Below are 26052 nucleotides of genomic sequence, written 5' to 3' on the forward strand. Positions count from 1 at the left end.
CAAATTCACCTTCGCCTTTCACCCTGGCAGGTCTTCGTGGCTGCCCTGGCAGAGTAACCCAAACCTTCATTCTTGAGGAGGTCCAGCCCATGAACATGAAAAGGACTGTGCCTTCAATTGCCCATTAACTTGTAGACTGCCCTTTTGGTTTAAAGACACCATTTTAAAATAACCTTTACTATAATGTGAGAAAGACCGTACAGTTAAGAAAGTCAGTTGACATAGGTTCCAGTGTAGCACAGTTCACCCACATGCCCTTTTTGAGACACGGCCTCTCTCTTTGGCTAACAAGGAAATATCATGAAGACCCGCACCCTCTGTGTTGTAACCCCCCAAGAGCAATGATCATATAAAGGATCAGAACAGGCAGGCCTTCACTGGATCAAGTCCCCAGTAGTCCTCAGCTAACAAGTTAGAAGTCTGCTGGAGGAAGGGCTTCCTGGCAAAACAAACAGAGAACCTGTGTTTGATCTTTGCCAGATCACATTAGGAAAATAAATAGAAGCACAAACTCAAGTCAACAATCTTTATTGAGCTCCCACAGGGTGCATGAATTTAGGATCTAAAATTTACAAGGTAGAAAAGGGTTACCTTATGTAGCCACCTTCTTTATTTAAAAAAAGCAAATTATGACTTCTGTATATAGTTCAAGTGAATCATTTATTTTGAGTGAGGCTCAGTTTGATGTCATATAAGTATTAATAGAAAAAAGGGAAACTATAAACATTTCCCTGTCTACCAAAGAGGCATTTGGTACCAGGATAAACTAGCCTGTTGGTTAACAATAGCTGGTTCAAAAGGCTAGAGAACCTGAAAGAAAGATCAGATGTACTTGGAAGTCCTGTCCTAGGAGGGCTCAATCCCAAGAGAAGAGCAAAATGCCAAAAAACTCAACTGGCTCAAAAACGAGAGAGAGATGAAAAGATGAGTTAGTCACAGCTTGGGGAGAAAATGTAAGAATCGATGACACTGACTGTAGCTAGATTGATCATCCAGATGTTTCCCTGGGGTGGTGAGAGCAGTCTGAGCTAGGCCAGGGAACTCCACACTCACGCCCCTGTGAACAGAGTGGTTTGAAATGAGATTCTCCAGTGCACCAACTGTGTTTTCAAGTATAATTCTGGCATTTGTACCTAGCAATGCAGAATAAAAGCAGCAAGAAGAGGGTGTCAAGTATATCGGACGTGAAGTGATTTGGCAGCCCTAGAACTCCCAGTCCGAGTCTTTTTCATCAGGGAAAGCACACTCTGGCTCAGTCCAAGGTGACACTGGAGGCGGTGCTGCTGACGGCTTGGCAGAGGCAGGAGGCAGCAGTGACAGGATGGAGTCCTGGCTTTCTTCTTTCATCTGTTAAAGAAATTCAAAATAAGGCTCTTGGTACAAATTTAATACATCAGTTTCGTTAGCAATAAGTAACTTCTAAAGAAATTATGTTTAAAGTATTTATATAGTTTTTAAGCATTTTTCCTAAAAATGCCTTTGATTCTGGTTACCTGAAAACAGGAAGAGAAGCCAAATAAATGGATTTTTATCAGATATAGTTTGCCCTTCGTCATGTGTAGCCAATATAGAAGGAGTCACTAATCAAAACCAAGGCTGAGCATGTAGTGGCAGGGATTATGGTCCGGTTTGTTTCACTCAATTTTGTTTTACAGGACGGCTATCTTTCAAAAAGTCTGTAATTAAACTACCAAAAACTTTTCTGCTTTTTAACATTATTTTTGTAAGTTAATAGCATGATTCTTGGTAACCAAAGTATCCCATTAAACCAACAACATGGAATGGATTTTTTAATAGTATTTGAAAACACCTAGACAACAGAGGACAGATCAGCTCACCTGTTTGAAGAATACGTGAGACAATAAACTGCTTGCTGATGGCCTGAAATTTAGAAGAAAAAAAAATTACAAAAACTAGACCCTCAAATTGGAATGTATAATAGTAGAAGTTAAGTTAGGAACTATAAAGTCCAACACTAAAATACTGAAAAAGAAATTATGTCAGAAGCTCAAATCTTGGCTCCAACTTTGACAAATGGAAAGAATTAGTTCTAGAGGTGTCCTTCAGTTAATCCATACTGAATATTTATTGAACACATACTATTTATAAGAAATTATGCCTGGCACTTTGGGGTTAAAAATGGTAATTAAGATACACCTTGGGGCCGGTGCTCTGGCATAGTGAGTAAGGCCGCTGCCTGCAGTGTTGGCATCCCATATGGGCACTGGTTCAAGTCCTGGCTGTTCCACTTCCAATCCTGATCTCTGCTATGGCCTGGGAAAGCAGTAGAAGACGGCCCAAGTCCTTGGGATCCTGCACCCACGTAGGAGACCTGGAGGAGGCTCCTGGCTCCTGGCTTTGGATCGGTGCAGCTCTGGCCGTTGTGGCCAATTGGGGAGTGAACCAGTGGATGCAAGACTCTCTCTCTCTGCCTTTCCTTCTCTCTGTGTAACTCTGACTTTCAAATAAATAAATAAATCTTAAAAAAGACACACACCTTGTTTCCAAAATACTAATGCTAATATATAGTTATCTATGGTAATAATTTATATTAGTATGGAAGCAGCTACTTACATTTTATACTGCTAATACATTTCTAAAATGGATTAATGCAAGTACAATAATTAATATTCAGAAAGACTAGCTGATTTTTACAAGGTGAGACTAGGCTAGGAAATGGTAAGGCTGAAACTGGTGACCAACTCTTCTGATTTTTTTTTTTTAAAGATTTATTTACTTATTATTTGAAAGGCAGAGAGTTACAGAGAGGCAGAGGCAGAGGCAGAGAGAGAGAGAGAGGAAGGTCTTCCCAACCACTGAATTACTCCCCAAATAGCCACAACGGCTGGAGCTGAGCCAACCCGAAGCTGGGAGCCTGGAGCTTCCTCCAGGTCTCCCACATGGGTGTAGGGGCCCAAGCACTTGGGCCATCTTCTGCTGCTTTCCCAGGCCATAGCAGAGAGCTGGATCAGAAGTGGAGCAGCCAGGACTCGAACCAGCACCCATATGGGATACCGGCACTGCAGGCGGCGGCCTTACCCTCTATGTCACAATGCCAGCCCCAACTCTTCTGATTTTCAATCCAGTGTTCTTTCATTTGCTTACTACCTCTACTTGTTCCTTTTATTTTTTTAAAAAAGATTTATTTTATTGAAAGTCAGAGTTACAGAGAGAGAGAGAGAGATCTTCAATTTGCTTGTTCACTCCCCAGATGGCCACACAGCCAGCAATAGGCCAGGCTGCAGCCAGGAACCAGTAGTTGCATCCAGGTTTCCCATGGGGGTGCAGGGACCCAGGAACTTGAGGATCGGAAGTGGAGCAGCCAGGACACGACCTGGCACCCATTTGGGAAGCTGGCGTTGCAGGCAGTGGCTTTACTGTGCCACAGCACTAGCCCCCTCTACTTGTTCTTAGCATCATTATTTTCTGTTTTAGACTTGACTTTTTTGGTCAAAGGATAAAACATTTGCATTTTGTGGGGAGGGAAACACCACAAAGCTCCTGTAAAACATAAAACATGCACAGTTTATGCTGCTTAGGAGTGACCGGTATTACCTTTTCTCAGGATCTTGTTGCAAACAGAGCTGTACCAAGCTAAAGAAAGCCGGAGAGAAGGTTTTTGAGGCTGGTGTGTGCAGCCGGTCACTGTTCACAGTGTGCGTCCCACTGGACACAAGCACGCTTTCTCCAATCCCAGAGTCTACACCTGAACGTGAACTTCTCATTCTGGAGTCTGACTGGGGGAAAATACTGACATCCAGTGGGCTGTAAGGAGGACCTTTCAGTTTCTGTAACAGCATCTAAAAGAAAGAAGAATTTCCTTCAATTCTCTGCAGGCAAAATTTCAAATAAAAAATAATAGCAATAAAGTTCCTAAGAGTCTAGAGCAGCCACGACTGACAGGAATGATCTGGAATGAAAGAGCTCTTATGCAAGGCCAAGCGGTTCAGGGATTTCAGCGGCACGTACCTGAGTCCTGTGCATGTCCTGGAAAGGTACCTGGCCACTGGCTAATTCACATGCTGTAATGCCAACACTGTAAATATCTGACTTCACATTATATCCATGCAAATCCTGCAAATACAATTAACGTGGTGTTCCTTAGTGGCAGTAACTGAACAGAAGGTCACACGCATGTGCTCTTTTGTTAAAGGATGGTGAACAGTAATAGGGAGGAGGTCCCATAACAACACCTAACATACGATATACAATTTAAAATCCCTAACGTAACTTGGACAAGCGAAAAGAGTCTTGCCGGAGGCCATTCACCAATCCAAATAGAACGACACAACTGTCCTTCAGTCAGACTCAGAGGACACTGGAGACGCACAGACAACCCAATGCAACGGCCACACCTGACCTGTCTCAGCAGTTCTGGACTCAGCCACGGCTGCACGGACGTGCTGAACTGTGGGAAATCAAACACAGCCCTATGCCTCTGTCCGTGCTTAATCAAACTATGCAGGTGGGACAGGCCAGAGAGTGTCACCAGGCCATCACCAGAAATGAGGATATGACTGGCTTTAATACTCCTAGAACAAAAAGAAACAATCCTAAGTACTGGGAACGTGGCCCATGAAGAAAGTAAAAATCTGGTCAGGACAAATCCATGTATTCGCTTGGAAACTAAATCCCTTTTATGAACCAGCAGTGTGTGATATACACTGCTGTGAGTACAAGGAATTAAAGAACTCGTTCAGCTACTGAATATAGCATGAAAGCAAAGGACAGAATCATTGAAAGCTGCTTGTTGGAAGTGATAACGTTTGCAAACAAGAATGGAATCAAATAATTAAGTTTTAGGATGGTATTGCAAAACACCTAAGGAAAAGTCCAAAGAAATGGACTAGAAGAAATCCTAGAAGCCTAGGATTGTAACTTAAAGTTAAATGCAATACCAGTCAATAAAAGACAGCTTCTCCTGGCATAACATCACTTATAAAGATATCTTTTATATAAAATTTCCCTTTCAGCATCAGAAAAATTAATTCGTTTTTCATCCAAGATACTGAATGTGGAAACTAGTGGATGGCTAATGAATTGGTAATGTATCATAAAACCTCAAGTCATTAGAATCCAGGCTGTTTCAATCACCAGTTAACCAGAATGCCAGTTAAAAGACAATGAAGAATATGATCAAAAGCCTTAAGGAGATTGAAACAATTAAAAAAGTAAGCGCATCTGAAAGTAACTTAATTAACAAAACAAAGCCCCAGCATATACCAAAACACCACGGTTTTTGCATTCGGCCAATTACTTCCTCATTTACAGTTTGGTAACAAGAAAATTGACATTTAGTATCATCATCTCAAGGTACTGCAAAATATTTTAAAAATCAAGGAAAAATTAATTATAGTTATACATGATTTAAACATGCTACAAGCTGAAAAGCAGATAAAGAAGTTCTTTATTTGCTTAAAGAAAAAAAAGAAACACACCCCTCCCCGAAAATTAGGTTCCCATTCCCTCTAACTTGTACCCTAAACACAGCACAGACTCTTACATCCTCATCAGACTGCGACTGTGAGCTTATGAAAGCAGGGGCTCTACCCCAGCGCCAAGCTTAGCACTCTCATTTTAGAAAATATGGATAAGTAAATACCTATGAATACAGCCATTTTGGTGCAGATAGTTCAACCCTCTTACTGCTCCAAAGAGAATGTTTCTTATTAAAGTTTCACTCATTCCTTCAGGGAAGTAGGTCTTCAAGAGGTGCCTTGCTGAACCTAAAAGAAACCCCTGAAATCTTGAGATGAACAGTGAAAGTGATTTTGCTTCAGCTACATTTTAAATGTTCTTTTCAACCAAAAAAACCACATACACATACACACACACACAGCTGTTACTTTTTGGAGTTGAACTACTTTCCCAGGCAAACGTGATTTTCCTTTAAGAATCTTAAAAGTATTTCTTCTAATGATACTCCAGAGATTAGGAAAGAGAATTAACAATTTTTCAAAATTACTTAATGAAAATATACACTGTATTTGTATGCATGTGTATGGATTTTTTTTAATTCAGAAACAATCCACAAAAGCTCTAGAATTCATTCGTCATCTAGAATTCATCAAGGCTCTAAATTCATTCTCTTATTCATTCAAAACACTAAATACTATTTTGTGGTAAGTATTATTACGTAGATAGCTGGGGACACAACAATGGAAAAGACATGAGTGATGCTTGCCCTCAAGAAGTGCACACTCAGAGATGCGAGAGAAGCTTACAACGCAGTGGAACAGGGATGTGTCTGGGAAAACGGCTGCTGCCTGCCACGTCACAGCAGGTCCCCGCGGAGAGAGGGGAAGGAAACGGACGCCAGAGACAGCTTGTGCAGAGGCAGGAGAGTGTTGCAGAAGCAGCGGCCGTTTCACTGATCATCACATCTCTTCTGCTTTCTTCTAAGCCAGAAATTCGACATGAACCAGATACAGCAGTATCGCATAAAATCCAGACTGAACCAGGAGGCTTATAATTTAAAGGTAGTGAATCTTAAATCTAAGATTTCACTCATCTTTATAATAGTAGCATCCAGGTCAAAATGAGGAGTTATTTATTGAAAACCAGTTTTCTTACCGTAGGCCATAAATGGGGAAATAACCCAAAGCCAGCTGCCAACAGTGAAAACTGTCCAGTAAGTTGTAATATTGGGGTGTCGGAAAAAGTGGGATAGGATCAGTCCTTTCTAGGATAAACACACAAGAGACAAGACATTTAATACAACCTTTTTTCTTAAGATGAAAAGAATAGCAAGAGTGGCAGCTGATATTCAAGGGAGTGAAACAGTACTGAGTACTGTTCTTAGTACTTTCACTTCCGTAAACCGCACAGCCACTGCACAATGATGTGGCACTAGGACCCTCATTGTACAGCGGCTGACACTTAGAAATCAACGGGAAACTCGCCACAAAGCACATCATTAGTGAAAGAAGAAGAAGAGACTAGGGACGTTGACTCTGACCCAAGAGGCCATACTCTGAGAAACTATACTACGTTCTTACTAGAGAAGCGCATTCAGGAACACACAGTGTGCGAGAATAAAGGTCACTCGAACACCACATCACAGAGAGTGACGTTTCACATTCTGGCACAGTCTTCAAGTCCTTCTCTGCACCACCTACGTGTGCATTTTTAAAAAGCGAAATGTCAAAATCCTATAAAAGTGATTAGTGACCAGGAAAATGGTGTCATAATAAACCTGCCCCGTATTTCTCTCCGCATTTGTCAAGTTAGCCGCTCATTCTGCTTAGCTGGATGCGAGGAAACTGCTTCCTGTTTTTGTTTCCCTCAGTGACTCCTCATGTGGGACGGACCAGGGTGCTCGCAGGCACCAGACAAGCCCCACGAGTCTGATGCTCGTGCGAAGGAATGAAGAGCAGTTCGCAAAGTTTGAATATATTTGTTCTTGCATGGACTGCATCTGCTTTCCAAGTATTCTGTCCAATTCTATAACTCCATGTTAATCAGAAGGAAGAAATCTACCTTTTCCTAACAGAAACAATGAGTTGGGAAGGGGGGAGTTCTGACAGGTGTAATCCCCTCAAATGGACTCTGTAGCGTTTTCTTCCAACACTCACCTGTAAGGCTTTCAGGCGCTCTTCGGTGCAGTTTTCCAGATTGGTAATTTTTATGGTAACCAGTGTTCCTGTAGGAGTGTGCCGGGCCAGATGGACAGAGGTCAAGTTGTCAAAGCCTCTCCCTGTAAAACTCACGAGATGCGTTAGCAACCAAGGAAGAAGACAACTGACAAACTGGGACTTAATCAAAATTAAAAACTTCTGCTCTTTCAAAAGCAATACTAACAAAATGAGGAAGTAAGCTGCTGACTAAATGTATTAACAGAATTTGTATCTGACAAGATCTCCATCCAGAACATAGCACTCAAACAGCTATATGATAACAAGTAATCCAATTAAAAAAATGGGCAGAGAATTACATGGGCAGTCCACAAAACAGGATATGGGAATGGCCAATAAGCCTATGAAAAGATGCCCAAGACAGAGAAATGCAGATTGAAACAACGACATCCCATTACACATCTATTATAATGGCTAAAATTGTGACTTGATAAACAAATTATGATATATGCAAACAATGGAATGCTATTCAATAGCCCCTACCCCAACTCCCAGCCCCTGGCAACTACTCATCTGAGTTTTCCTTCTCATATAAATGGTATCTCTGGTTTTTTTTTTTTTTGTTTGTTTGTTTTTTTTAGACTTATTTAAAGTAAGAGTGTCAAAAAAGGAAGAGACAGAGACAAAGAGAGAGATCTTCCACCCACTCTCCACTCCCTAACTGGCTGCCACAGCCAAGTTTGGAGCAGGCCAAAGCCAGGAGCCAGGAACTGCACATCACCTTCCACATGGGTGGCATGGGCCCAAGTACTCGGGTCATCTTCCGCTGCTTTCTTGGGCACATTAGCAGGAAGCTGGCTCAGAGGCAGAGTAGCTGGGGCTCACACCAGCACTCCAATGTGAGCTGCTGGCATCCTAAGTGACCGCGTAACCTGCTCTGCCACCACCCTGGCCCCGCTTCCTTCTGTGCTTAGCTTCTTTCACTAGCACACTGCTTTTGAGAGTCATCCATCACTGTCATCTATATCAGCAATTTCTTTCTACTGCTGAACAATAATCCACTGGATGGCTATATCACAATTTATTGATCCTTTGAAAGACTGATGGATATCTGGGTGGTTTTCAGGTCTTGGTGACTATAAATAGAGCTGCACAAATATTCCTATAAGGTCTTTCGACAGGCAAATGTTTTCATTTCCCTTGGGCAAATAAGCAATGCTGCAATCCATCTCCTCCCCCCCAGCGTCTGCATCACTGCTTGGCTCCGGCCCTGTCCTCTCCCCTTGGACACACGCACAGCGACATCTCCCCTGCTCCCTGCATTCCCCAACCAGGGCATGCGCCAGAATGACCAAGGGAACTATTTGCAAATGTAGATGTCTCGACCCCACCCCCAGGAGTTCTGATCTGTCACACTGTGGAGGAACAGACACTGCAATGTTCCAAAACACACAGGGGTGAGAGGGCCACTTGGGGTTGTGATTCACTGGTCCACTGCATCTTCCAGCCTGCTGCCAGAGTCGTTCTAAATGGAGCATTTTATTCCTCGGGAGGCACTGCTGGGAAGCAGCTGGGAGCTTGGGGCAAGGTCTGGTTTCTAATCACCAGCTGCAGGACGGTCTCACAGCCCCACGGTCCTCATCTACAAAATGGGAGTGGCAAAGGGTCAAAGGAGAAAAAGACCCGCTAGCTCTGCAATGCGACTCCTGGGTGCCCTTACTCCCACCATCACCGGTCCCCAGGCCCCTCCAGCAGACGCGATGCACTCCCAACTGCTGCCTGGGAGTCACAAAGGGGTAGGCTGTGGGGGCCGGCAGAGAGTGGCACTTCCCAACACATCACACGAAGTCCTTCCCCGCATGTCCCCCATCTGCCTCTCCAGGTCCATCTCCCAGCACTCCCTCCCTCCCCTCGCTCCCACTTGTGGTCACAGAGATTCTGACGGGTTTTCTCCCTCTCACCAGCCTTCCTCAATCCCTGTTGTCTGTCTTTAGTTGGGCACCACTGGAACCTTTCTCATTCGGGGGAATTTGCCAATTTGCTGCTTTAGAAAAGGTACCCCTTGGCCTTGGACCTGGCATGTGGCTCACAGTTGGCCAACTGGAAGACGGCGTGAGTGACATGAAGAGGCAGGGGCAGTCAGAGCTCGCTGCAGAGGGGCCCAATGTCCGTGGCAGGAGTCACCCACCCGCTAGGGCACTAACAGGCTGCAGGCCAGCACTGTGGCACAGCAGGTTAAGCCCTGTGATGCTGGCATCCCCTACGAGTGCTAGTTTGAGTCCTGGCTCTTCTACCTCCAATGCAGCTCCCTGCTAATGCACCTGGGAAAGCTACAGAAGGCGGCTCCAGTGCTTGGGCCCCTGCACCCACATGGGAGACCGGGAAGGAGTTCCAGGCTCCTGGCTTCAGCCTGGCCTAATCCTGGCATTGTGGACATTTGGTGAGTAAACCAGAGGATGGAAGCTCTCTGTTTCTCCTCTCTGTCTCTGCCTTTCAGATAAACAATAAAATACTAATAAATAGATCTTTTTTAAAAAGCATACTAAGTAGGCTGCTCCTAGTCCATGTCTCTGGTCCTAGACACTAAGCTCTATACTTTTGGTTCCTTCCAAGCCTATTTCTCTAGCCAATAATTTGTGAGTTAGCAACGTTGTTCAAAAATTCCTTGTTTTATTTGCTTCATTTAGCCAAGATTATTTCTTGTTACTTTTAAATAAAAACCCTGAGCAGAACAACTTGCAAACTTCTCATTCTTCAGGAGCCAGCCCCTTTGTGCCGTGTCTGTGGACGCCCGTGGGTCGTTAGCTGTTCACGCCCTCGTCTCTGTCCTGTAACAGCTGGCACGGAGCTCTACCACGGTACCCTCCAGTGCCTAAGACAAAGGTGCCCTTCGTGCTCGCCTGCTCAGGCATGGCATGAGCCACACACGGCTTTGCATCTCTGCCACCTAACACGGTCCGGGTGTGCGGTGTTGAACGGATGTTTCTGAATGTTCACAACTGTTCCAGATTATGAAGTTATAAAAGAAGCAGCCATCCTCTTCCACGCTTAACTGAGAAGCTTTCCACTGCAAATATGATTCAGGGAAAACTCTAAGCTAGGAAGCAATTTAGTTAAGGATCTGTGACTGCAAAGATTTGATATTAATTCATACCCAGTATAAATCATATCCGAAAAGTCGAAGCTTCCTACAACCAGGACACAAATAAGGAGTATTTAGATTTCTCAGAGCCTATCTCCTCTAAATGGGCTTCAGAGAAAAAGTAAAATTGTAGATTGTAATCCTGAAAAAGTCTGGGTTGTTATCTTTAGACAACACGTACTGAATCCATCAGACTGATACTAATATCTGGTTTCTGCTGTATGTTACCTATTTCCACTTGGAGTTCATAGTGAGAAACGTGGGTGGAACGGATCCCTTCACTGGCTCTAGCAGACGGAGGGAACCGGCAAAGGGGTGGCTCATCAACCTGCAGTTTTTAAAAACACGAGAACATAACAGGTAGAATAAGCGTTTTGAGTCTCTTAATTTTGTGTGCCCACTCCAATAGAAAATACTGATGTTGCATTTCCAAACACACAAGAATTCATCAGGAAGGCCCCGGAGCGGGGCTGAAGAGGCTGTTCTCAGAGCTACAGGGGAGTCCTCAATTGCGGGAAAATAGCTCTCCAGAGCAAGGCATTCTTCCCAGCACAATTTGCAGCAAGGCTTGCAGGAGCTGCCAAGGATGCCGACCAGCCTTCAGGGTGGCAGAGGGAAGAGCTGCAGGGGCCTGTGAGGGGCGCTGTGCTTTGCTCCAGGGTCCGCAGGCTGCATTTCCCCTCCCAGGGACACGCCCTAGGAGCGGAGGTGTTAACGCTCCAGGAGCGATTCCCACACCCCTGCTGAAGAGGCTGTCGCAGATGGAATGAATCAGAGGGAGGTCGGAAGGAAAGAATACATGCAAGGAGATGGGAGAACAAGGTGTAGCCCTGAACGAAGGATCCCGTGCCCTTATGAGATCTGCCAGGATGTTTTGGGTCTGCCCTGGGTCTGCATCTCTGCAGGATGGCAGCACGCAATGCCTAAACCACTGGCGGCACGCGAGAGCCTGGAGGATCCTCCAAAGGGTGCTTAGAGTCTACAGCACCAGCAGGTGGCAGGAGTCCTGTTCCGGTCTCCAAGGTGAATAGGAGGAAAGGGGGAAATGACATTATTATGTGCTAGGAATTGTGCTAAATGCTTCTCACACCCTTGACTCTTTACTCAAGAGAAAGAGACGAAGTTTGAAACAGCGACAGATGCAGATTCACAGACAGGGATGGCTATGTTTCCTAAACTTCTAAGAGAGCAGAAAAAAAATCTTTAGCCCATGGCTAAAGATGAATAAAGGTGAATATTATTCAAGAGGAATGACAGCCTATAAAAAGAACGTCTACTACGTAATTGGAAATTATTCCAATGAAAAGAGAGGAGAATTCCAAATACATCAATTTGCTTTCTTTAGAACAGGTAGTCTTCAGATACATCATATCCGAAAAGTCGAAGCTTCCTACAACCAGGACACAAATAAGGAGTATTTAGATTTCTCAGAGCCTATCTGAGAACACATATAAGGAACACATATAAGAGATATACTAAACTGCTATCAGTGGGTAAACTTGTCAGGAAGGTGAGGGACATTATGAACACAAACTTACAGTTCACTGCTTGAAAAAAAGTGGTATAACATTAGCGAGGGATGGCCAGAAAGCAGAGTTGCCAGCCTCTACTGGGCTTGCATCTTCTCCCCTGGGGAAGTAGGCTTCCATAAACCAGCAGGTGCACCTGGGTTGTAACTTAGCATTCAAAGTTCCAAACAGGCTGCTTTAAATCCATTCAAATCCCTAGGCCAAGGGCAACCACATGTGTGATATTAAATCCATAGATACGGTAGAACTCAGATGAGAAATCAGAACGGAAATGTCAACACCAACCCAATTTTCAAAAAGGGAGACAGCTACAACGGAGCAAGCTTGATGCTGCTTCCCAGAACACCTGAGAACCAATGCCTAGGTGGGTGAGTTACGAACACTTAAAAAGCCAACACGGCAACCACAGGCAGGCAACACTGGCTCACTAAGTCATCCCACACTGACCCCTCTTGTCTTTGATGAGCTGATTGGTTAGAAAAGTAGAAAGCAAAAATTATGGCAGGGTTCTTGCCCTTGTTCTTTGAAATTTTTTAGCGACTTCTTGAAGATGCAAAAGGCATGTTTTAAAAAACAAAAAAAAATCCCACAAATTGTACATTGCTAGGCACAGCTGATTACTGGAAGGACACCAGGACACACAACAGTCTTGAGGAACTAGAAAGACGGGCATCAATCAGTACCATTTTACAGGAATAAATGCAAAATCTTACACTTAAATTTAATAAAAAACAAAACAAACAAACAAAAAAACAAAAACGAGAGGCCTAATGATAAAATCAAGCATACCAGGTTTATGACCTGGAGGCGCCAGTTCACAGGATGACAGGGAAGGCTAAATCAAAGCACAATACAAGGCTGTATTTATAGAAACAGAACGCACAGATGGAAAGAGACAGAGCCGTCCTGGAGGCCGAGATGACTCGTCAGTCCGGGGAGCATGGTGGGTAGCTAACTAGCACACCACAACTTAACAGGCACATGGCAGACTAGAGATGCCTGGGGAAGGCCAACAATATTGCTATGGTTTTGGCAACACTGGAGGAACTCAGAATCCTTACTCTGGAGAAGAAAACCATAAGGATATGTATACAACCAATTTTCAATAAGTTCATGGAAAATGAATCTTATGAAAAAAACTATGTAGGAATTTCAAATTTTTTGGCACCAAAATAAACTCATCTTTTAATTCTATTTTCCTGGGAACTTTTTGGAGTATATATGGTTGTCACTTTCAAGCATCTAAAAGACTAATGTCTAGAAGACTAATGTCAAAGAGTAAGTAGAACAGAAAGCAGAGTTAAAATCAACCTTCAGAAGCTACAGGAAGCACATTTCAGTTCAGCGTAAGAAATTCACTCAGCCGGTGCCGCCTAAGAGAGGATCAGGCATCAGGCTGCCTCCTAGCATCTTCCCCTCCACATTCATGCATCCAGACAGAGGGTGGATGACCACCAGGGTCAACACATGAGGAACAAGGAGGAACAAGAACAGCAGTGAAGACCCGGTGCTCAGCGGGCGGAAGGTTGTAAAAAGAAAAGATCTGATGTGTTCAAATGTCTCTGTGCAGCGAAAGAAAGGCCCGTGGGATGAATTTCAAGTTCTCCATTATAAACTAAACTGCTTCTAATGAGCATTTGGCTTCTCATGGCACTTTACCACAAGGACAGCACATGCAAGGGAAGAACACCGAGCCTGGGAGACTGTGGCGATCAGCCTAATGACCTTGCCTAATGTGGTTCTGACGCTGCGATATGGGGCCACTCTAGGTCTGCTGCCCAAATCAGTTTCTGATCCCGAGAGCCTGGGGGACAGACCCCAAACCCTGGTTCAGTGACCACCAGGGAAAGGCAGTCCGTGAAATGTTTTTGGAGAGAGCCCGCTGGACGTTCCACTTGAGGTGAAACACACCTTCCTCTATCATTATATTACTTTCTGTGCTACAGTACTTTTTATGTGAATTTCTGCAAATAACTCTCAGAGATATTGTAGGGAAGACTGCCTACATGGGTTGAAAATTGTACCAACTGGCCTTTTAGGAATCATAGAATTGCCAAAACTGTATTATTTTAAAAATCAGCATCTCAACTCAAACAGTGCAGCCTTTCATTTGCAAAATTAATTACAGAAAATGAGCTTTTCTAGAGACATAAGGGTTTTCAACGTTACAGGAGGCAGAAATCATTTGGAAAACCAGAAGCGTCCTCCAAACATGACATTTTAACATACTTAATACTGTCTATAGGCTCCGTGGAGAACGTGTTGCCCAAACAGAAGACAACAGATGGTGTTTTGAAGCATGACTCAGGCAGAGCCCAGGAAGCATTTTCTAATCGGCAGGCACCGGCTTCCAGCTGGTGTCAATTTACATTACATAACTTCTCCAGTTTTATTTCTCCACAAGAGACTTCACACAGACCCTGGCTCTGCTCTCCTCGCTTAAGATTTTAGTCTCACTCTAAGGACAGAGAGAGATGTGACATTCAGCTCCTTGAAATCTAACATGGCTCCAACCTGGAGTCTGGAGAAATCCAAGCAGCCACCTGCGGACAGTGTTCGGCCCTCTCCCTTCCTAACGGCGTGGACACACAGTCACTTGATCCTGAACTACCCCCACCTGGAGAGAATGACTTGAATCAAAACGCAGGCTGCAAACGACTTCCTACTGCACGAAAGCTCAGTGCCCGGAAGACTACAGACTGTGAGCACATAAACAAGACAAGAATGCGGGTAGCTGCAGACAGGACTGGGATACATAACAACATGACTGGGATTGCCTCATTTTGTAGCAAGCAAGGTATTTGCAAAGCAGGTGCCATCTGGAGTAGAAAGTGCAGTATAAAGCAAGGATTAAGGGGAGGAAAAGATCCGGAGAAATGTTTATTATCAAGCATGATCCTTTAAATACTCTTTTTACCTATCAGGCATTGCGCAGGGGAGATAGGGATGACTAAGACAGACTGCCTGCTTTTATGGGGATCACGTTATGGTTGGCAGGCATAAACTCCAGTCATTGTAAGATGAGTACTTCATGAGTGAGTACCATTTTATGGGAATGTCTAATGCATGTAGGACTGTAATGGAATGATAAGTACAAGCAGCAAGGCTTTCTAAGTGTGGTATTTGAACCAACCCGTTTACAGATAAGGAGGAATTTCAGGGGGGAGAAAAGAATGAAGAGTATTTCAAACAGAGAGAAGAGTACGTGCTAAGACTCAGCAGCAAGAAATTAAACTCAAAAACTAGACATATTCCATGCCGCTAGGAAGAGAAGTTTAGACTTTGTCCATCGGCTTAGCAAGCCAGCTGAGATTTGAAAGCTGTCTGAAAGTGGCTCAAGCAGGTGCGGGATGGGTGCAGTGCTGAACGCTGCTGTGCGTGGACGGAGAAGACTTCCACACAGAATGAGTGTGTCCAGGGGACAGGAGGCAAGGAGGCCGCCCGCAACGGGTCCTGGGAAGCTGGGGACACGTGAGGGGTCGTGGTGCGCCTGTGAAGGGCATTTCAGAGGCGGTGTCTACACAAGGGGCAGAGGCGGGTGCTGTATGTGGATGACTCCAAAGTTTCTAGTTAGGGTGACTTATAGATGGATTTTCATAGCCAAAGCAGGAAATAAATGGGTCGGTGAGGTTTGGGAAATTAAGCTTTTACTCCAAGTCGCAGTGCCTTTGAAAACCCAATCAGAGGTACTCTACAGATACTTCTGGGGGTCAGCAGAGAGTCTGGGGTGACTGGTGGAAATTTGAGGATCATCAGTTCTTCTGGAAGCCGGGGTCCCTTTAGGAGACTTGAAGTAGCTCCAGGACAATCTGAAATTTAAGCAACTGAAGTCACAGGACTAGGTGAGACTTCCCAAGGAGCGCCAGTTTAGGTAGAGAAGAGGCCAATCGTAGGCTCATGGAGAAGGGGTAGGAAGAAGACACAATAGAGGAAGCGGTAGAGACAAAGAGGTACGAGACGAGCAGGAGTGAACGTATGACAGATGTACGGAGGGTGCAGGAGGAGCAGGAATCGCACTGGACCGTCTGCTTACCGGGTACTGATGGATGCTGCTTCCAGACTGTTTTTCAGATCTCAGTGATTCAACTTGTGTTCGTGAGGTGCAGAAACAATCCTGGAAGTCAGAAATGCATTAAATAAGTGAAAAATAAGGCACTGGATAGACAGGGGTCGAGCGTGGGGAGAGAAGGGTTGGAGACTAGGGTGGAGAGCAGAGAGAAAGGGCAGAATGCGGGAACCTACGATGGAAGTCAGGATGCACAGCATGGAGGCGCCCAGGAGGCACCGGCGGCTGTGCAGAAGGTAAGTTTCGTATCTATTAGAATTTTACTCGGTGCTACCTCTGATGTTCTTAAAGATCACATATAGTCATTTATCTTTTCCATAAAAGCATTCTTATATCCACGTTGCACCAGTCAGATGCTAATGAACATGAATGGCTCATGGAGCATTTTTTTTTTTTTTTTTTTGACAGGCAGAGTGGACAGTGAGAGAGAGAGACAGAGAGAAAGGTCTTCCTTTGCCGTTGGTTCACCCTCCAATGGCTGCTGCAGCCGGTGCACTGCACTGATCCAAAGCCAGGAGCCAGGTGCTTCTCCTGGTCTCCCATGGGGTGCAGGGCCCAAGCACTTGGGCCATCCTCCACTGCACTTCCGGGCCACAGCAGAGAGCTGGCCTGGAAGAGGGGCAACCGGGACAGAATCCGGCGCCCCGACCGGGACTAGAACCCGGTGTGCCGGCGCTGCAAGGCGGAGGATTAGCCTAGTGAGCCACGACGCCGGCCGCTCACGGAGCATTGTACACATGAATCCTTCCAGCATCAGTGACTTAAAACACACAGAAGGAAGTTTGCCCGAATACCTCTCCTACTGCTTTCTCAACCATTATTGTCATAGCTGAGTAAACAGCAGTTACACTTCATAAAGAATTTAAAAGAAATATTTTACTTATACTGTTCCTTTGAAAACACCATTCCTTAGTTCTCAAATAGAAGGTAAAACTTGAAGAGGGGAGGAATCCTTCATATGAAACAACTTCAACTTGATCTCATTTGTACACATTTCATCTCTAGGACAAAAGGGGGAATATTTTGATTCAAAGGATTCTAAAATATTTCATCATTGCAGGAATAAAATAAAGTTAAAATTATTAACAAATTGATCTAACATAAACCACTCATCATATTCTATTACTTTTCACAAAATCCATAATTATGAAATAATACATTAGGAAAGATATCCTTTTGCCTAAATTTGGAGGCCCTGAGCAACTACACAGTCCTCTGAATTACAGAATCCGCATCTATTGAGTGTAAAAACTAGACCAACTGCCCTTTTACATCTTCTCCAATTGACAAATTGATACAAAAATGTAAATCTTACATGTGAAAATATAAATCTAAAGGGGTCGGCAAACTCTGGTCCAGGAGCCCAATCTGACTGACATCAGTTTTGGCAGATCAAAGTTTTGCGGCAACACTGACACTCATTGGTTTTCACTCATTTACATCTTGCCCATGGCTGCTTTTCTGCTACAAGAGCATAGCAGTAATTTTAGCAGAGACCACGTGCAAGCAGACACTAATTGCCCTGTACAGAGAAGGGTGCTGATCCCTGCTCCACGGAATGAGGAATTTCACCTCAACATATTTTTCAGATACACGAAGCTCCCCTCTCAAGGAGTAAACCTTTAAAATAACCACTTAAAGTAAATGTACTCTATTTTTCCCACATAACTAACAACACAGTCTCCTAACTTCATAGTTCTGCCTCTCAAACTTGGGGACTAATGGAGTGGATCGGCATAGAGGAATCTGAGATCTGGCTCCGGTTCTTGGCACTCTTGGGTCAACTCAAAAAGATGATGATACCTGCCAGCCTCTTAGAACTTTACAGATCAAAGATACATATGAAGCTATTCATCATACAAATACACTCACCAGTTTCTAGAAGACCACTATAGTAATATAATATAGTAATATAATATATAGTATTATATTGTATATAAGACATAATGAAATCCTTAAGCTGCTTAAGCTAAAGCAGATACAATGGATTCTAATAGAAACAGCAAACAAGTTGGCATCTGCATTGTACACTGATCCAAATTTTTTTGGTGTGACTCAAAGAGTTTATTCTTAAATTTATTTTCCTTGCCTTTAGTCAAATGGAAATTCATAAAAGGGATCTTTTTTTTTTTAAAGATTTAAAGGATAAGGTATAGCTAACTGGATAGGAATTAACCTAAGTACAACATGTATATGTGAAAAAGTGAGTATGGGAAAAATGATTACAAAAATGAGTATTTCAGAAAGTAGAGGAGCAGCTCTTTTTGAAACAGACAAAAACTCAATGAGAATCTACTTCATTTCTCAAGACCAGTCATGCAGGTCCACGCAACGAATCAGGGCCCTAGACCATTCCACAAGACTGTTCCTCTCCTCGGGGCTCTGCACACCAGCGAACAGCTCGCGTGGCACACAAGCAGATTCACGTCAACAAACACTTACCAAAAGAGACATTGAATCGCTTTAGTTCACAGAAAGGGATAAAACTCCATCTATTCCAAAGAAGACTTTTTGCTTTATCTTCCTTTCAGGATCCAGAAATAGCCTACAACAACAACAACAACAACAAAGCAAATCATTTAGATTTCCATAGGTCCTTGAAGAAGTGGTCGCCCTAAACCCACTTGGTATATATCAGCAATTCCTTGACACAAAGACTAGAAACATCCCCTAAAGGCGTCAGCAAGTTTCACTGAGAAAGGCTGAGTGACTAGCAGGGAGGTTCTGAACACTTGCCAAAGCGTCAATATACTTGCATCTTGCTTATCTTTTCTGTACATTTGTTTGTTGGAAGAACCTCAAGCAAATACGAAAGCAATATAGAAAAACAATTTTGGACCTATATTTGACATGACTTATAAAAATAAAAATAAAAAAACTCTCAAGAATTCCAAATACAAAAAACCAGAATTTTCAAAGTTTTCTGAGTGGATTAATCACTTATTAAATCAACTGGAGTTCCTGACCACCAAATTTAGAAAAGAATCAGGATTAATCACAGACTAGAAATTCATGCTTCCTTGTTGATATATGGTTAGAAAAAAGAGAAAGACCATTTTTTTTAGTTTTCATGTGAAAATAACATTTTTATAGGATAAAATTTTTTCACCTTATGGATTTTTAGTCCTCAATTCTATTCTTGAAATTTGTTGATATTAAAGATAGGCAAATAATTCCTGTTCACGTTACTGACAACAGAGTGTTAATCTGCAGTAGATTCAGGTATAAAATAGGAACTTCTTCAGACTCAAGGAGATACCAAAGCACCACCAATGATTTCCAGATGTTTGCCAGTAGACGTCCAGCTGTTTGCTAGTAGACAGGGAAGCAATGTTCTAGACTTGCTAGTGCCAGTGGTCCCTTACCTGTAACCAACGCCCTCTCTTATCTACATTGCACTTACTTCATTTTAAGGAAGTTCCAAATTTGATCAAATCTACAAATACCTGACAATTGGAAGATTTTGTAACCCATAAACATTACAGAGCAGTAACCAAGTTTTTGAGAAGTTTGCGTGAAAGGCAGAGAGAGACTGAGAGACAGATCTTCCGCCAGTGATTCACTGCCCAAATGCCTGTAACAGCTGGGGCTGGGCCAGGCCAAAGCCAGGCGCCAGGAGCTCGGTTCAGGTCTCCTAGTGGGTGGCAAGGCTCCCATTACTGCAATCATCACCTGCTTCCTCCCAGGGTGCAAACGAGCTAGAAGCTGGAATCAGGAGCAGAGCTGGGACAGGAATCCACTCACTCTGATCTGGGACGCGGTATCTTAACCCAATGCCCACCGTGGTATCCAATTCAGTAGCTAAGGAAAGCAGTAAATTTCTTCAGCAAGTTCACTATGAACCAAGGTGGAGAACCGGAGCGAGAAGACCCAGGACAACTGGGATTCTGCTGTCACCTGCCATTCAGCAGCCATCAGAAGGGAAAGCCCCGCTGGCCCTACCTGCCTTCCCGGGGCCTGAAGTGACAGCAGCATTATCTGAAAGCTCTGGTAACTCCCAAACTCTGTATCAATGGAAAAGACCTGAGAGGATGCCCTGCAAGGCACACTCAAATATTCTGGGGACAGCGTGGGTTCACCGCATCTGGTAAGCAAGTTGGCAGTGTTTTGATAACCACAAGCAGCGCGGTTAGGGATGTGGTGATGTGTGGAATTTAAGGGGTTATCACTATTTTGTATCCTGCCTTATTCATGTAACACCAGCAAGTTGTTACCCATTTTGTCTTAAAGAATCTGAAACTTCATTCTCTCTTTTTTTTTTTTCAGAAAAATTCAAAAGAATTGCACATAACCTGTGAGAATTGCTAACGCTAAAGGGGTTGTGGCAATAGGGTGGTTTAATCTCAGGGATTTCGCCTTAGCTACACGAGACTAGGAAGAGATAATTTTACAAGACATTTTGAGGTCAAGGCAGCTGCTGTACCTAGCAGGGGGGTGGAGTGCGGGGTTGCTCTGTGTTCCCGAATGCTCTTTCATGAGACATGAATATAAACCCCTCCTTTAAAAAAAAAAAAACATACTTAGAGACTATATTTCTAAACGTCCATCAGTGTAGTCCCTTGCACTTGCATCTATAAAGCTAATTATAATTATGATGATGCTTTATAAATGACTTAAATTTGTTCCATAATAAAATGGCTTATCCAAAGGTTTCAGTCAGAAAGGCTGACGCTTCCTGTGGAAATCAAAGGGCACTATCCGTTTACAGAACTCGGCAGAGAATGAAAAACAACAACAGACTTTGCTTTCTTTGTTGAATTTTAAAATTACCGTAATTTTCAAACTGCCCCTGGGAACCCGTAAAGACTTTAGAATCGTGACGATCCTCCCAACAAATAATCGGATATTTACTGCGCGCCTACTGTGTGCCAGGCACTTGCTAGGTGGGCGCCGAGCCTCAAACCCCGGTCGTAGGGAAGAAAGTACTCGACGCCCCAAAGCCACGAGGGGACAGCACCACGCGCGACCTCCACCCCGAGGACGATCGACGCTGGAGCCCGCGTTTCTTCAAAGGCTCCCCGGTCCAGCCTGGGGGCACTTAGCAGCGGACTCGCCGACAGCGCCGGGGTCCGCAGTGCCGTCGGCTGGGACCCTCGCCAGGCCCGCGAGAGAGGTGAGACGGGGTGGGGGCGGCCGGGGCTCGCGCACCTGACGCGGCCGCCGCCCCGCCACGCTCAGGTGCCTCTGCCACCGCGCGGGCCCTGGGGCTCCCAGCCCAGCCAGCCGCCGCGCTGGGGGGCGCGGGGGGACGCCGAGCTCTGGCCTCGGCTCCCCCGGCGCGCGCGGACACAGCCGTGCTCCCTCGCGTCCCCCACCGGCCCTAGACCGTCCCTCCCGGCCTGCCTCCCCGCATTACCCTAGCGGCGACCACGGCCAGCGACTCTCCTCGGACTGCCAGCGGCGCGGGGCCGGGACCGGCGCGGGAACAGGAGGATCGCGAGCCCCGCTCGCGGAGGACCGAGGGGAGCGCGCTAGGCCCGCTCCCAGCGCGGGCCGCGGGGCACAGGACGGCAGCGCAGCCGTGACCGGACCCGTCGGCCTGGAACTCTGCCCCAGACCCAAGCACCCTAGGGGACCTGGTTCGCCCCACCCCGGCTCCGGGACGCGGCCAGGGGCGGGGTATCCAGGGGGCGGGGCATAGATGGGCGGGGCCTTCTCGCTAGGTGGGGCGTGGCGGGAGGGAACTACAATTCCCAGCCGGTCGTGCGCCGGGGCCGTGGGGGCTGCTGGGAGATTGGGTCTCCTTCCAGCTTCCCCCTTGTGTAGGGTCTGTCATTGACCCGGCGTCACTGCAGAACAAGGTCGCCGAATGATGATGTCGTGAAGCCGCCCGCCCGTCCCTGCCACGCCCGGGCGATTGCTGGCAGCGGCGGCAGCCTCGGCTGCTGCTCTCAGGCTGCCGCCGCTTCAGGAGCTTCTTCCTAAGGGAACGCGGGCGCTGGAAGGAGGACGCCGGGCCGTTGCGGTGAGTAACCTTCCCGCGCGTGGTTCGGACTTGCCCTGGGTCAACTTCCCCGGGAAGCGGAGGAGCCTCTGCACGGGGCGCTCCTCCTGTTCTCGGAGGTCGTGCGGGGGCACCGGGGCCGGAGCTGGGTACGGGAGGGTGGGTACCCGCCGGGTGGTCGTGGGAAGTGCGTTGTTTGGCGATCGTGGGTGCGAAGTGATGGGCGCTGGGCTCTGACCTCCGGGTTCTGTCCAGCTGCACCTGTGAGGATTGACAGCCTCTGCTCTGCCAGCCAGCATCCATCTGCAGCCTCATTTTTGAGGATGAGTGGCTTTCGCGTCTGGACGTTAAACCTTAAGCCTCGATGGCCATCTGGGATGTAAGCGCGAGGGGATTGGAAAAAGCTCTTTTCTATACTGATGACCTCAGCTGGGCTTTTCTTACCGTTAGTGTTGGGCCAGATGCCCCAAGTCTTTTAAGAGAAAAACAGGAGTTTAGTTTGACAAGTAAATAACAGAATGACCGATGTTCATTCTGCATAAAAATAATCCGGCAAACACTTTAAGAAATTCTAAGCCATAATAAAAGGGGTGAACTGTCACTTGCTCACGCACCTTTTACTTGGACCTGGTGCTGCTTCTGGGGGGCGGGGAGTAGCTTTTCACTGGACACCTATCAAGCTGGAATGGAGCATAGGAACAAAATGAAGTGGACTATTCCAGTTCCTGGTTTATGTCAGTAAAATCTTCGTGGCCTTCCAACCTCTGCGTTGAATTGGAAGTCTTTCGCTACAGTGATCTCCAAATAGCATGCCAGTGGTAGTGACATGCCACTTGAAGGACATTTGGTGCTGAGGAAGGGCAAGGAGAGAGATGTTTTGTTATCACAGCAGTTACTCCAGCTATTTTTAAAATCAAGTAGTGCCCAGCAAGTCTGAGCTGTGTAGCAAGCACACCCTCTGTGAAAGACAGCGTGTTGTTATCTGACAGCTCTTTAGTGCTGGGATGCAAGAGGTCAGGAGGAACAAACGTCTGAGTGCTTGTGGTCTGCCAGGCTCCCCAGTCAGGGGCTCTGCGCCCGCTGGTTGCTTCATCACTTCAACAAGCCTGTTACACTCATCTGAGGCTCGGAGGCTGTGTATGTAAAGGGTGGAGATTTAAATCGAGATCCGCACTGCTCCTAAGCCACAAGTCAGGTCACTGTTAGGCCCCTTCAGAAATGACAGCTGTTAGAGGCTGAATGGGTGAAAGGGATTTCCCAGTGTTATTTCCTGATACCTATTCCAGCACGCTTTGGGTTTCCCAAGGGCGCCTGAACCCCTTTCAGGAGTCTTACATGTGAACAAGTTCTCCTCTCTGCCTGCAGTCACACCCATCCCAGAGCTGCTCAACAAAACTGTAAAAGCCCATCCCGCATCCACCTCCGTTTCCTTACGTAAGAAGCGATGGGACTGGACTTTTATCTCAGCGGTCCTTTCCGGTTCACGGGCTTGTGATTCTGCAATTGCTAGTATGAGCCCCTGTGAGTGGTTAACATCTAAGCCACACAGAGCAGAAAAAGCTTGTTTCTTAAAAATTGTATTTCAGGGCCCCAAATGTCTTAAACACCAGAAGGAATGACAGCAGGTAACATATTATGTCATGTTTATTTGGATCATCTGTACCAGTTTTTGAGCCTCTTTAGTTACTAAGCTCTGTAGTGGGTAAGGAATCTGAGTCATTAGGGTAATAGTCACGTTTAAATGACTTAGTAATTAGAGGAACTGAATTATTCATGGATTCCAGGCACATGCATTCACACCTGCAGTGTTATTGTGTCATGATAATAGGACACATTTATGCTACCACCAGTCTTAAATATTTGCCTGTGTTAACAATCTCACGAAGCACTGAGGTGTTTTTATACATAGGCAACTAAAGCAAAGAGAAGAGGGTAAATGTGCCCAAAGTCAACTAGCTGCTAAGAGGCACCACTGAGTATTAACCCAGGCAAGATCTGAATCTTTAACATTAATCAAGCACCTACTGTATACCAACTGTACTAGATGCTTTTATTGTGATTGTTATTTATCCTTACAACCATCTTTTTTAGAATGGAAGTTCATCATTTAGTGATTTGCCCGAAGTCCCAAGAGACAGGACTCTTTTTTCAAATATTTATTTATTTATTTGAAAGGCAGAGTAACAGAAAGAGAGAGAGAGAAAGAGAGAAATCTCCCTCTACAGATTCACTTCCCGCATGCCTGCAATAGCTGGGGCTGGATCAGGCCGAAGCCAGGAGCCAGGATCTCCATCTGGGCTTCCCACATGAGTGGCAAGAACTCAAGTACTTGGGCCATCATCATCTTTTTGCTTCCCAGGTACATTAGGAAGAAACTGGATCAGAAGCCAGAGTAGCTGAAACTCAAACCAGGCACTTAGGTGTAGGATGCGGGCATTCCAAGCAGTGACTAAACCTGCTATACAACAACACCCGTTCTGAATCAGGTTTTGAATCCACACTTGCCTTACTACAAGATCCATGTTCTTTCTCTTACTTCCCCTCACGAATCAAATTTTTATTAAGTCCCTTCTATGGACTAGATGCTGTACTGGGTACTGGGGATGGAGTCTTTGCTATTTAGGAATATGATCTTCTGAGAGAAAGAGACAGTTAAATAGTGTACCGAGCAATAGGGATGCAGCATGCCGAGGTGTACAGAGCTCCTGTGGGCTCAGAGAAAGGGCACTGAAATCTGCCTCGAGTGGGAAGCCTTGCACCAGTCTTGGAAAAACAAATGGGAATCAGCTTGAGAAGAGAAGGAGATAAGGGTTTGCCTTGGGCTGAATTGTGTCCTCGAAAAAAGTCTTATGTTGAAACCCCGACCTCTATAACCTCAGGATGTGATTTGGAAATGGGGCTTTGTTGGTGATTAAGTTAAGATGATGCTATTAGAGTGAGCCCTAATCCAACCTGACAGATGTTCTTATAAGGAGAGTACATTGGACATAAAAAGAGACAGCAGAGATGGAGAGGCACAGAGGAAAGATCATATGAAGCTACATCAGGAGGGTGAAGGAGAGAGCCTTAGGAGAAATACGGCCTGCCAACACCTTGATCTTGGACTTCTAGCCTCCAGAAATGTGAGAAAATAAATATCTCTCTTTAAGCCATGCGGTCTATGGTATTTTGTTATGGCAGCCCCGGTGAACACAATGTTGGAGGCAATAGGAATGAAATGAAAATGCCTTGCTGAGTTGTAGCCTGCTGAGTTAGTTTTCATGGTGAGAAGTGTTGAGAGATGCAGCTGGAGACTAGGCTAGGGCCAGAAGAGGAAGATTTTTATATGCAGTGCTAAGGAGTTTAAACTGTATCCTCATGAATAGAATGGAGGGAGTTTGTAGCCAGGGGAAGACACTAGGTTTGCATTTTGGGAAAACTACCCTGAGTCTGGTGGAGGTGGATTAAGCGGGATAAGACTGGAGGCAAGGATACCAGTTAGGCAGCCATCGCCCCAGGAAGTGATCTGAAGACTTTCCCTGGATATTGAAATGTCAACTGAGACAGAACCATTGTTAGTGTAAGCATGAATGTGGAGCACACAGCTAACCCTCAGGGCACACATAAGATGTCGATAGTGTTTGTATGTGGCCCTTTGTTCCTAGAGACAGGCTTTGTTTTTGACATGTTGCTTTCTCTTATATAGGTCAAAGCTTTGCACAGCTATTGCAGAGTATTCAGTATTTTTCTGCTGTAAAAAGCAACTGTATATATTCAGACACTTTTATGGTTCCAACACTGCTCTAAGCCCAAGCCTA

General features: G+C 45.2%; 2 protein-coding genes and 1 long non-coding RNA gene across 7 annotated transcripts in view; 2 read left to right on the top strand and 1 right to left on the bottom strand.

Moving 5' to 3' along the window:
• Positions 1 to 512: 512 nt before the first annotated feature.
• On the bottom strand, positions 513 to 21900 carry STRADB (STE20 related adaptor beta). 2 transcript variants are annotated; one of them, XM_002712520.5, is made up of 12 exons: positions 21668 to 21900; positions 18754 to 18856; positions 16279 to 16359; positions 10945 to 11044; positions 7575 to 7696; positions 6574 to 6682; positions 5603 to 5726; positions 4361 to 4532; positions 3970 to 4074; positions 3556 to 3800; positions 1839 to 1881; positions 513 to 1347 (listed from the first exon to the last, which is right to left on the bottom strand). In XM_002712520.5, exons 2-12 carry the CDS (start codon positions 18763 to 18765, stop codon positions 1204 to 1206), a joined length of 1257 nt encoding a protein of 418 aa, XP_002712566.2. In that variant the 5' UTR covers positions 18766 to 18856; positions 21668 to 21900; the 3' UTR covers positions 513 to 1203. The 2 variants fall into 2 exon arrangements, with proteins under 2 accessions (XP_002712566.2, XP_008257185.2); XM_008258963.4 differs by having other exon boundaries at positions 18754 to 18859; positions 21668 to 21806.
• On the top strand, positions 18854 to 20963 carry LOC138848948 (uncharacterized). The gene is made up of 2 exons (XR_011387161.1): positions 18854 to 20398; positions 20578 to 20963. It is a non-coding gene; the product is annotated as an uncharacterized lncRNA (long non-coding RNA).
• Positions 21901 to 22026: 126 nt separating the features above from the next.
• Positions 22027 to 26052, top strand: part of TRAK2 (trafficking kinesin protein 2) — a 68115-nt gene continuing 64089 nt past the window's right edge. The window contains exon 1 of one of the 4 annotated variants that reach the window (XM_008258968.4): positions 22027 to 22276. The gene's annotated coding sequence lies outside the window, so the exon portion shown is untranslated. Of the gene's footprint in view, positions 22277 to 23672; positions 25378 to 26052 lie in introns of those variants that run through there. The other 3 variants (XM_051849285.2, XM_008258966.4, XM_070070387.1) reach the window with 3 other exon arrangements.

The sequence above is a fragment of the Oryctolagus cuniculus genome, chromosome 3 (assembly GCF_964237555.1).
Source record: "Oryctolagus cuniculus chromosome 3, mOryCun1.1, whole genome shotgun sequence".
NCBI lineage: Eukaryota > Metazoa > Chordata > Mammalia > Lagomorpha > Leporidae > Oryctolagus > Oryctolagus cuniculus.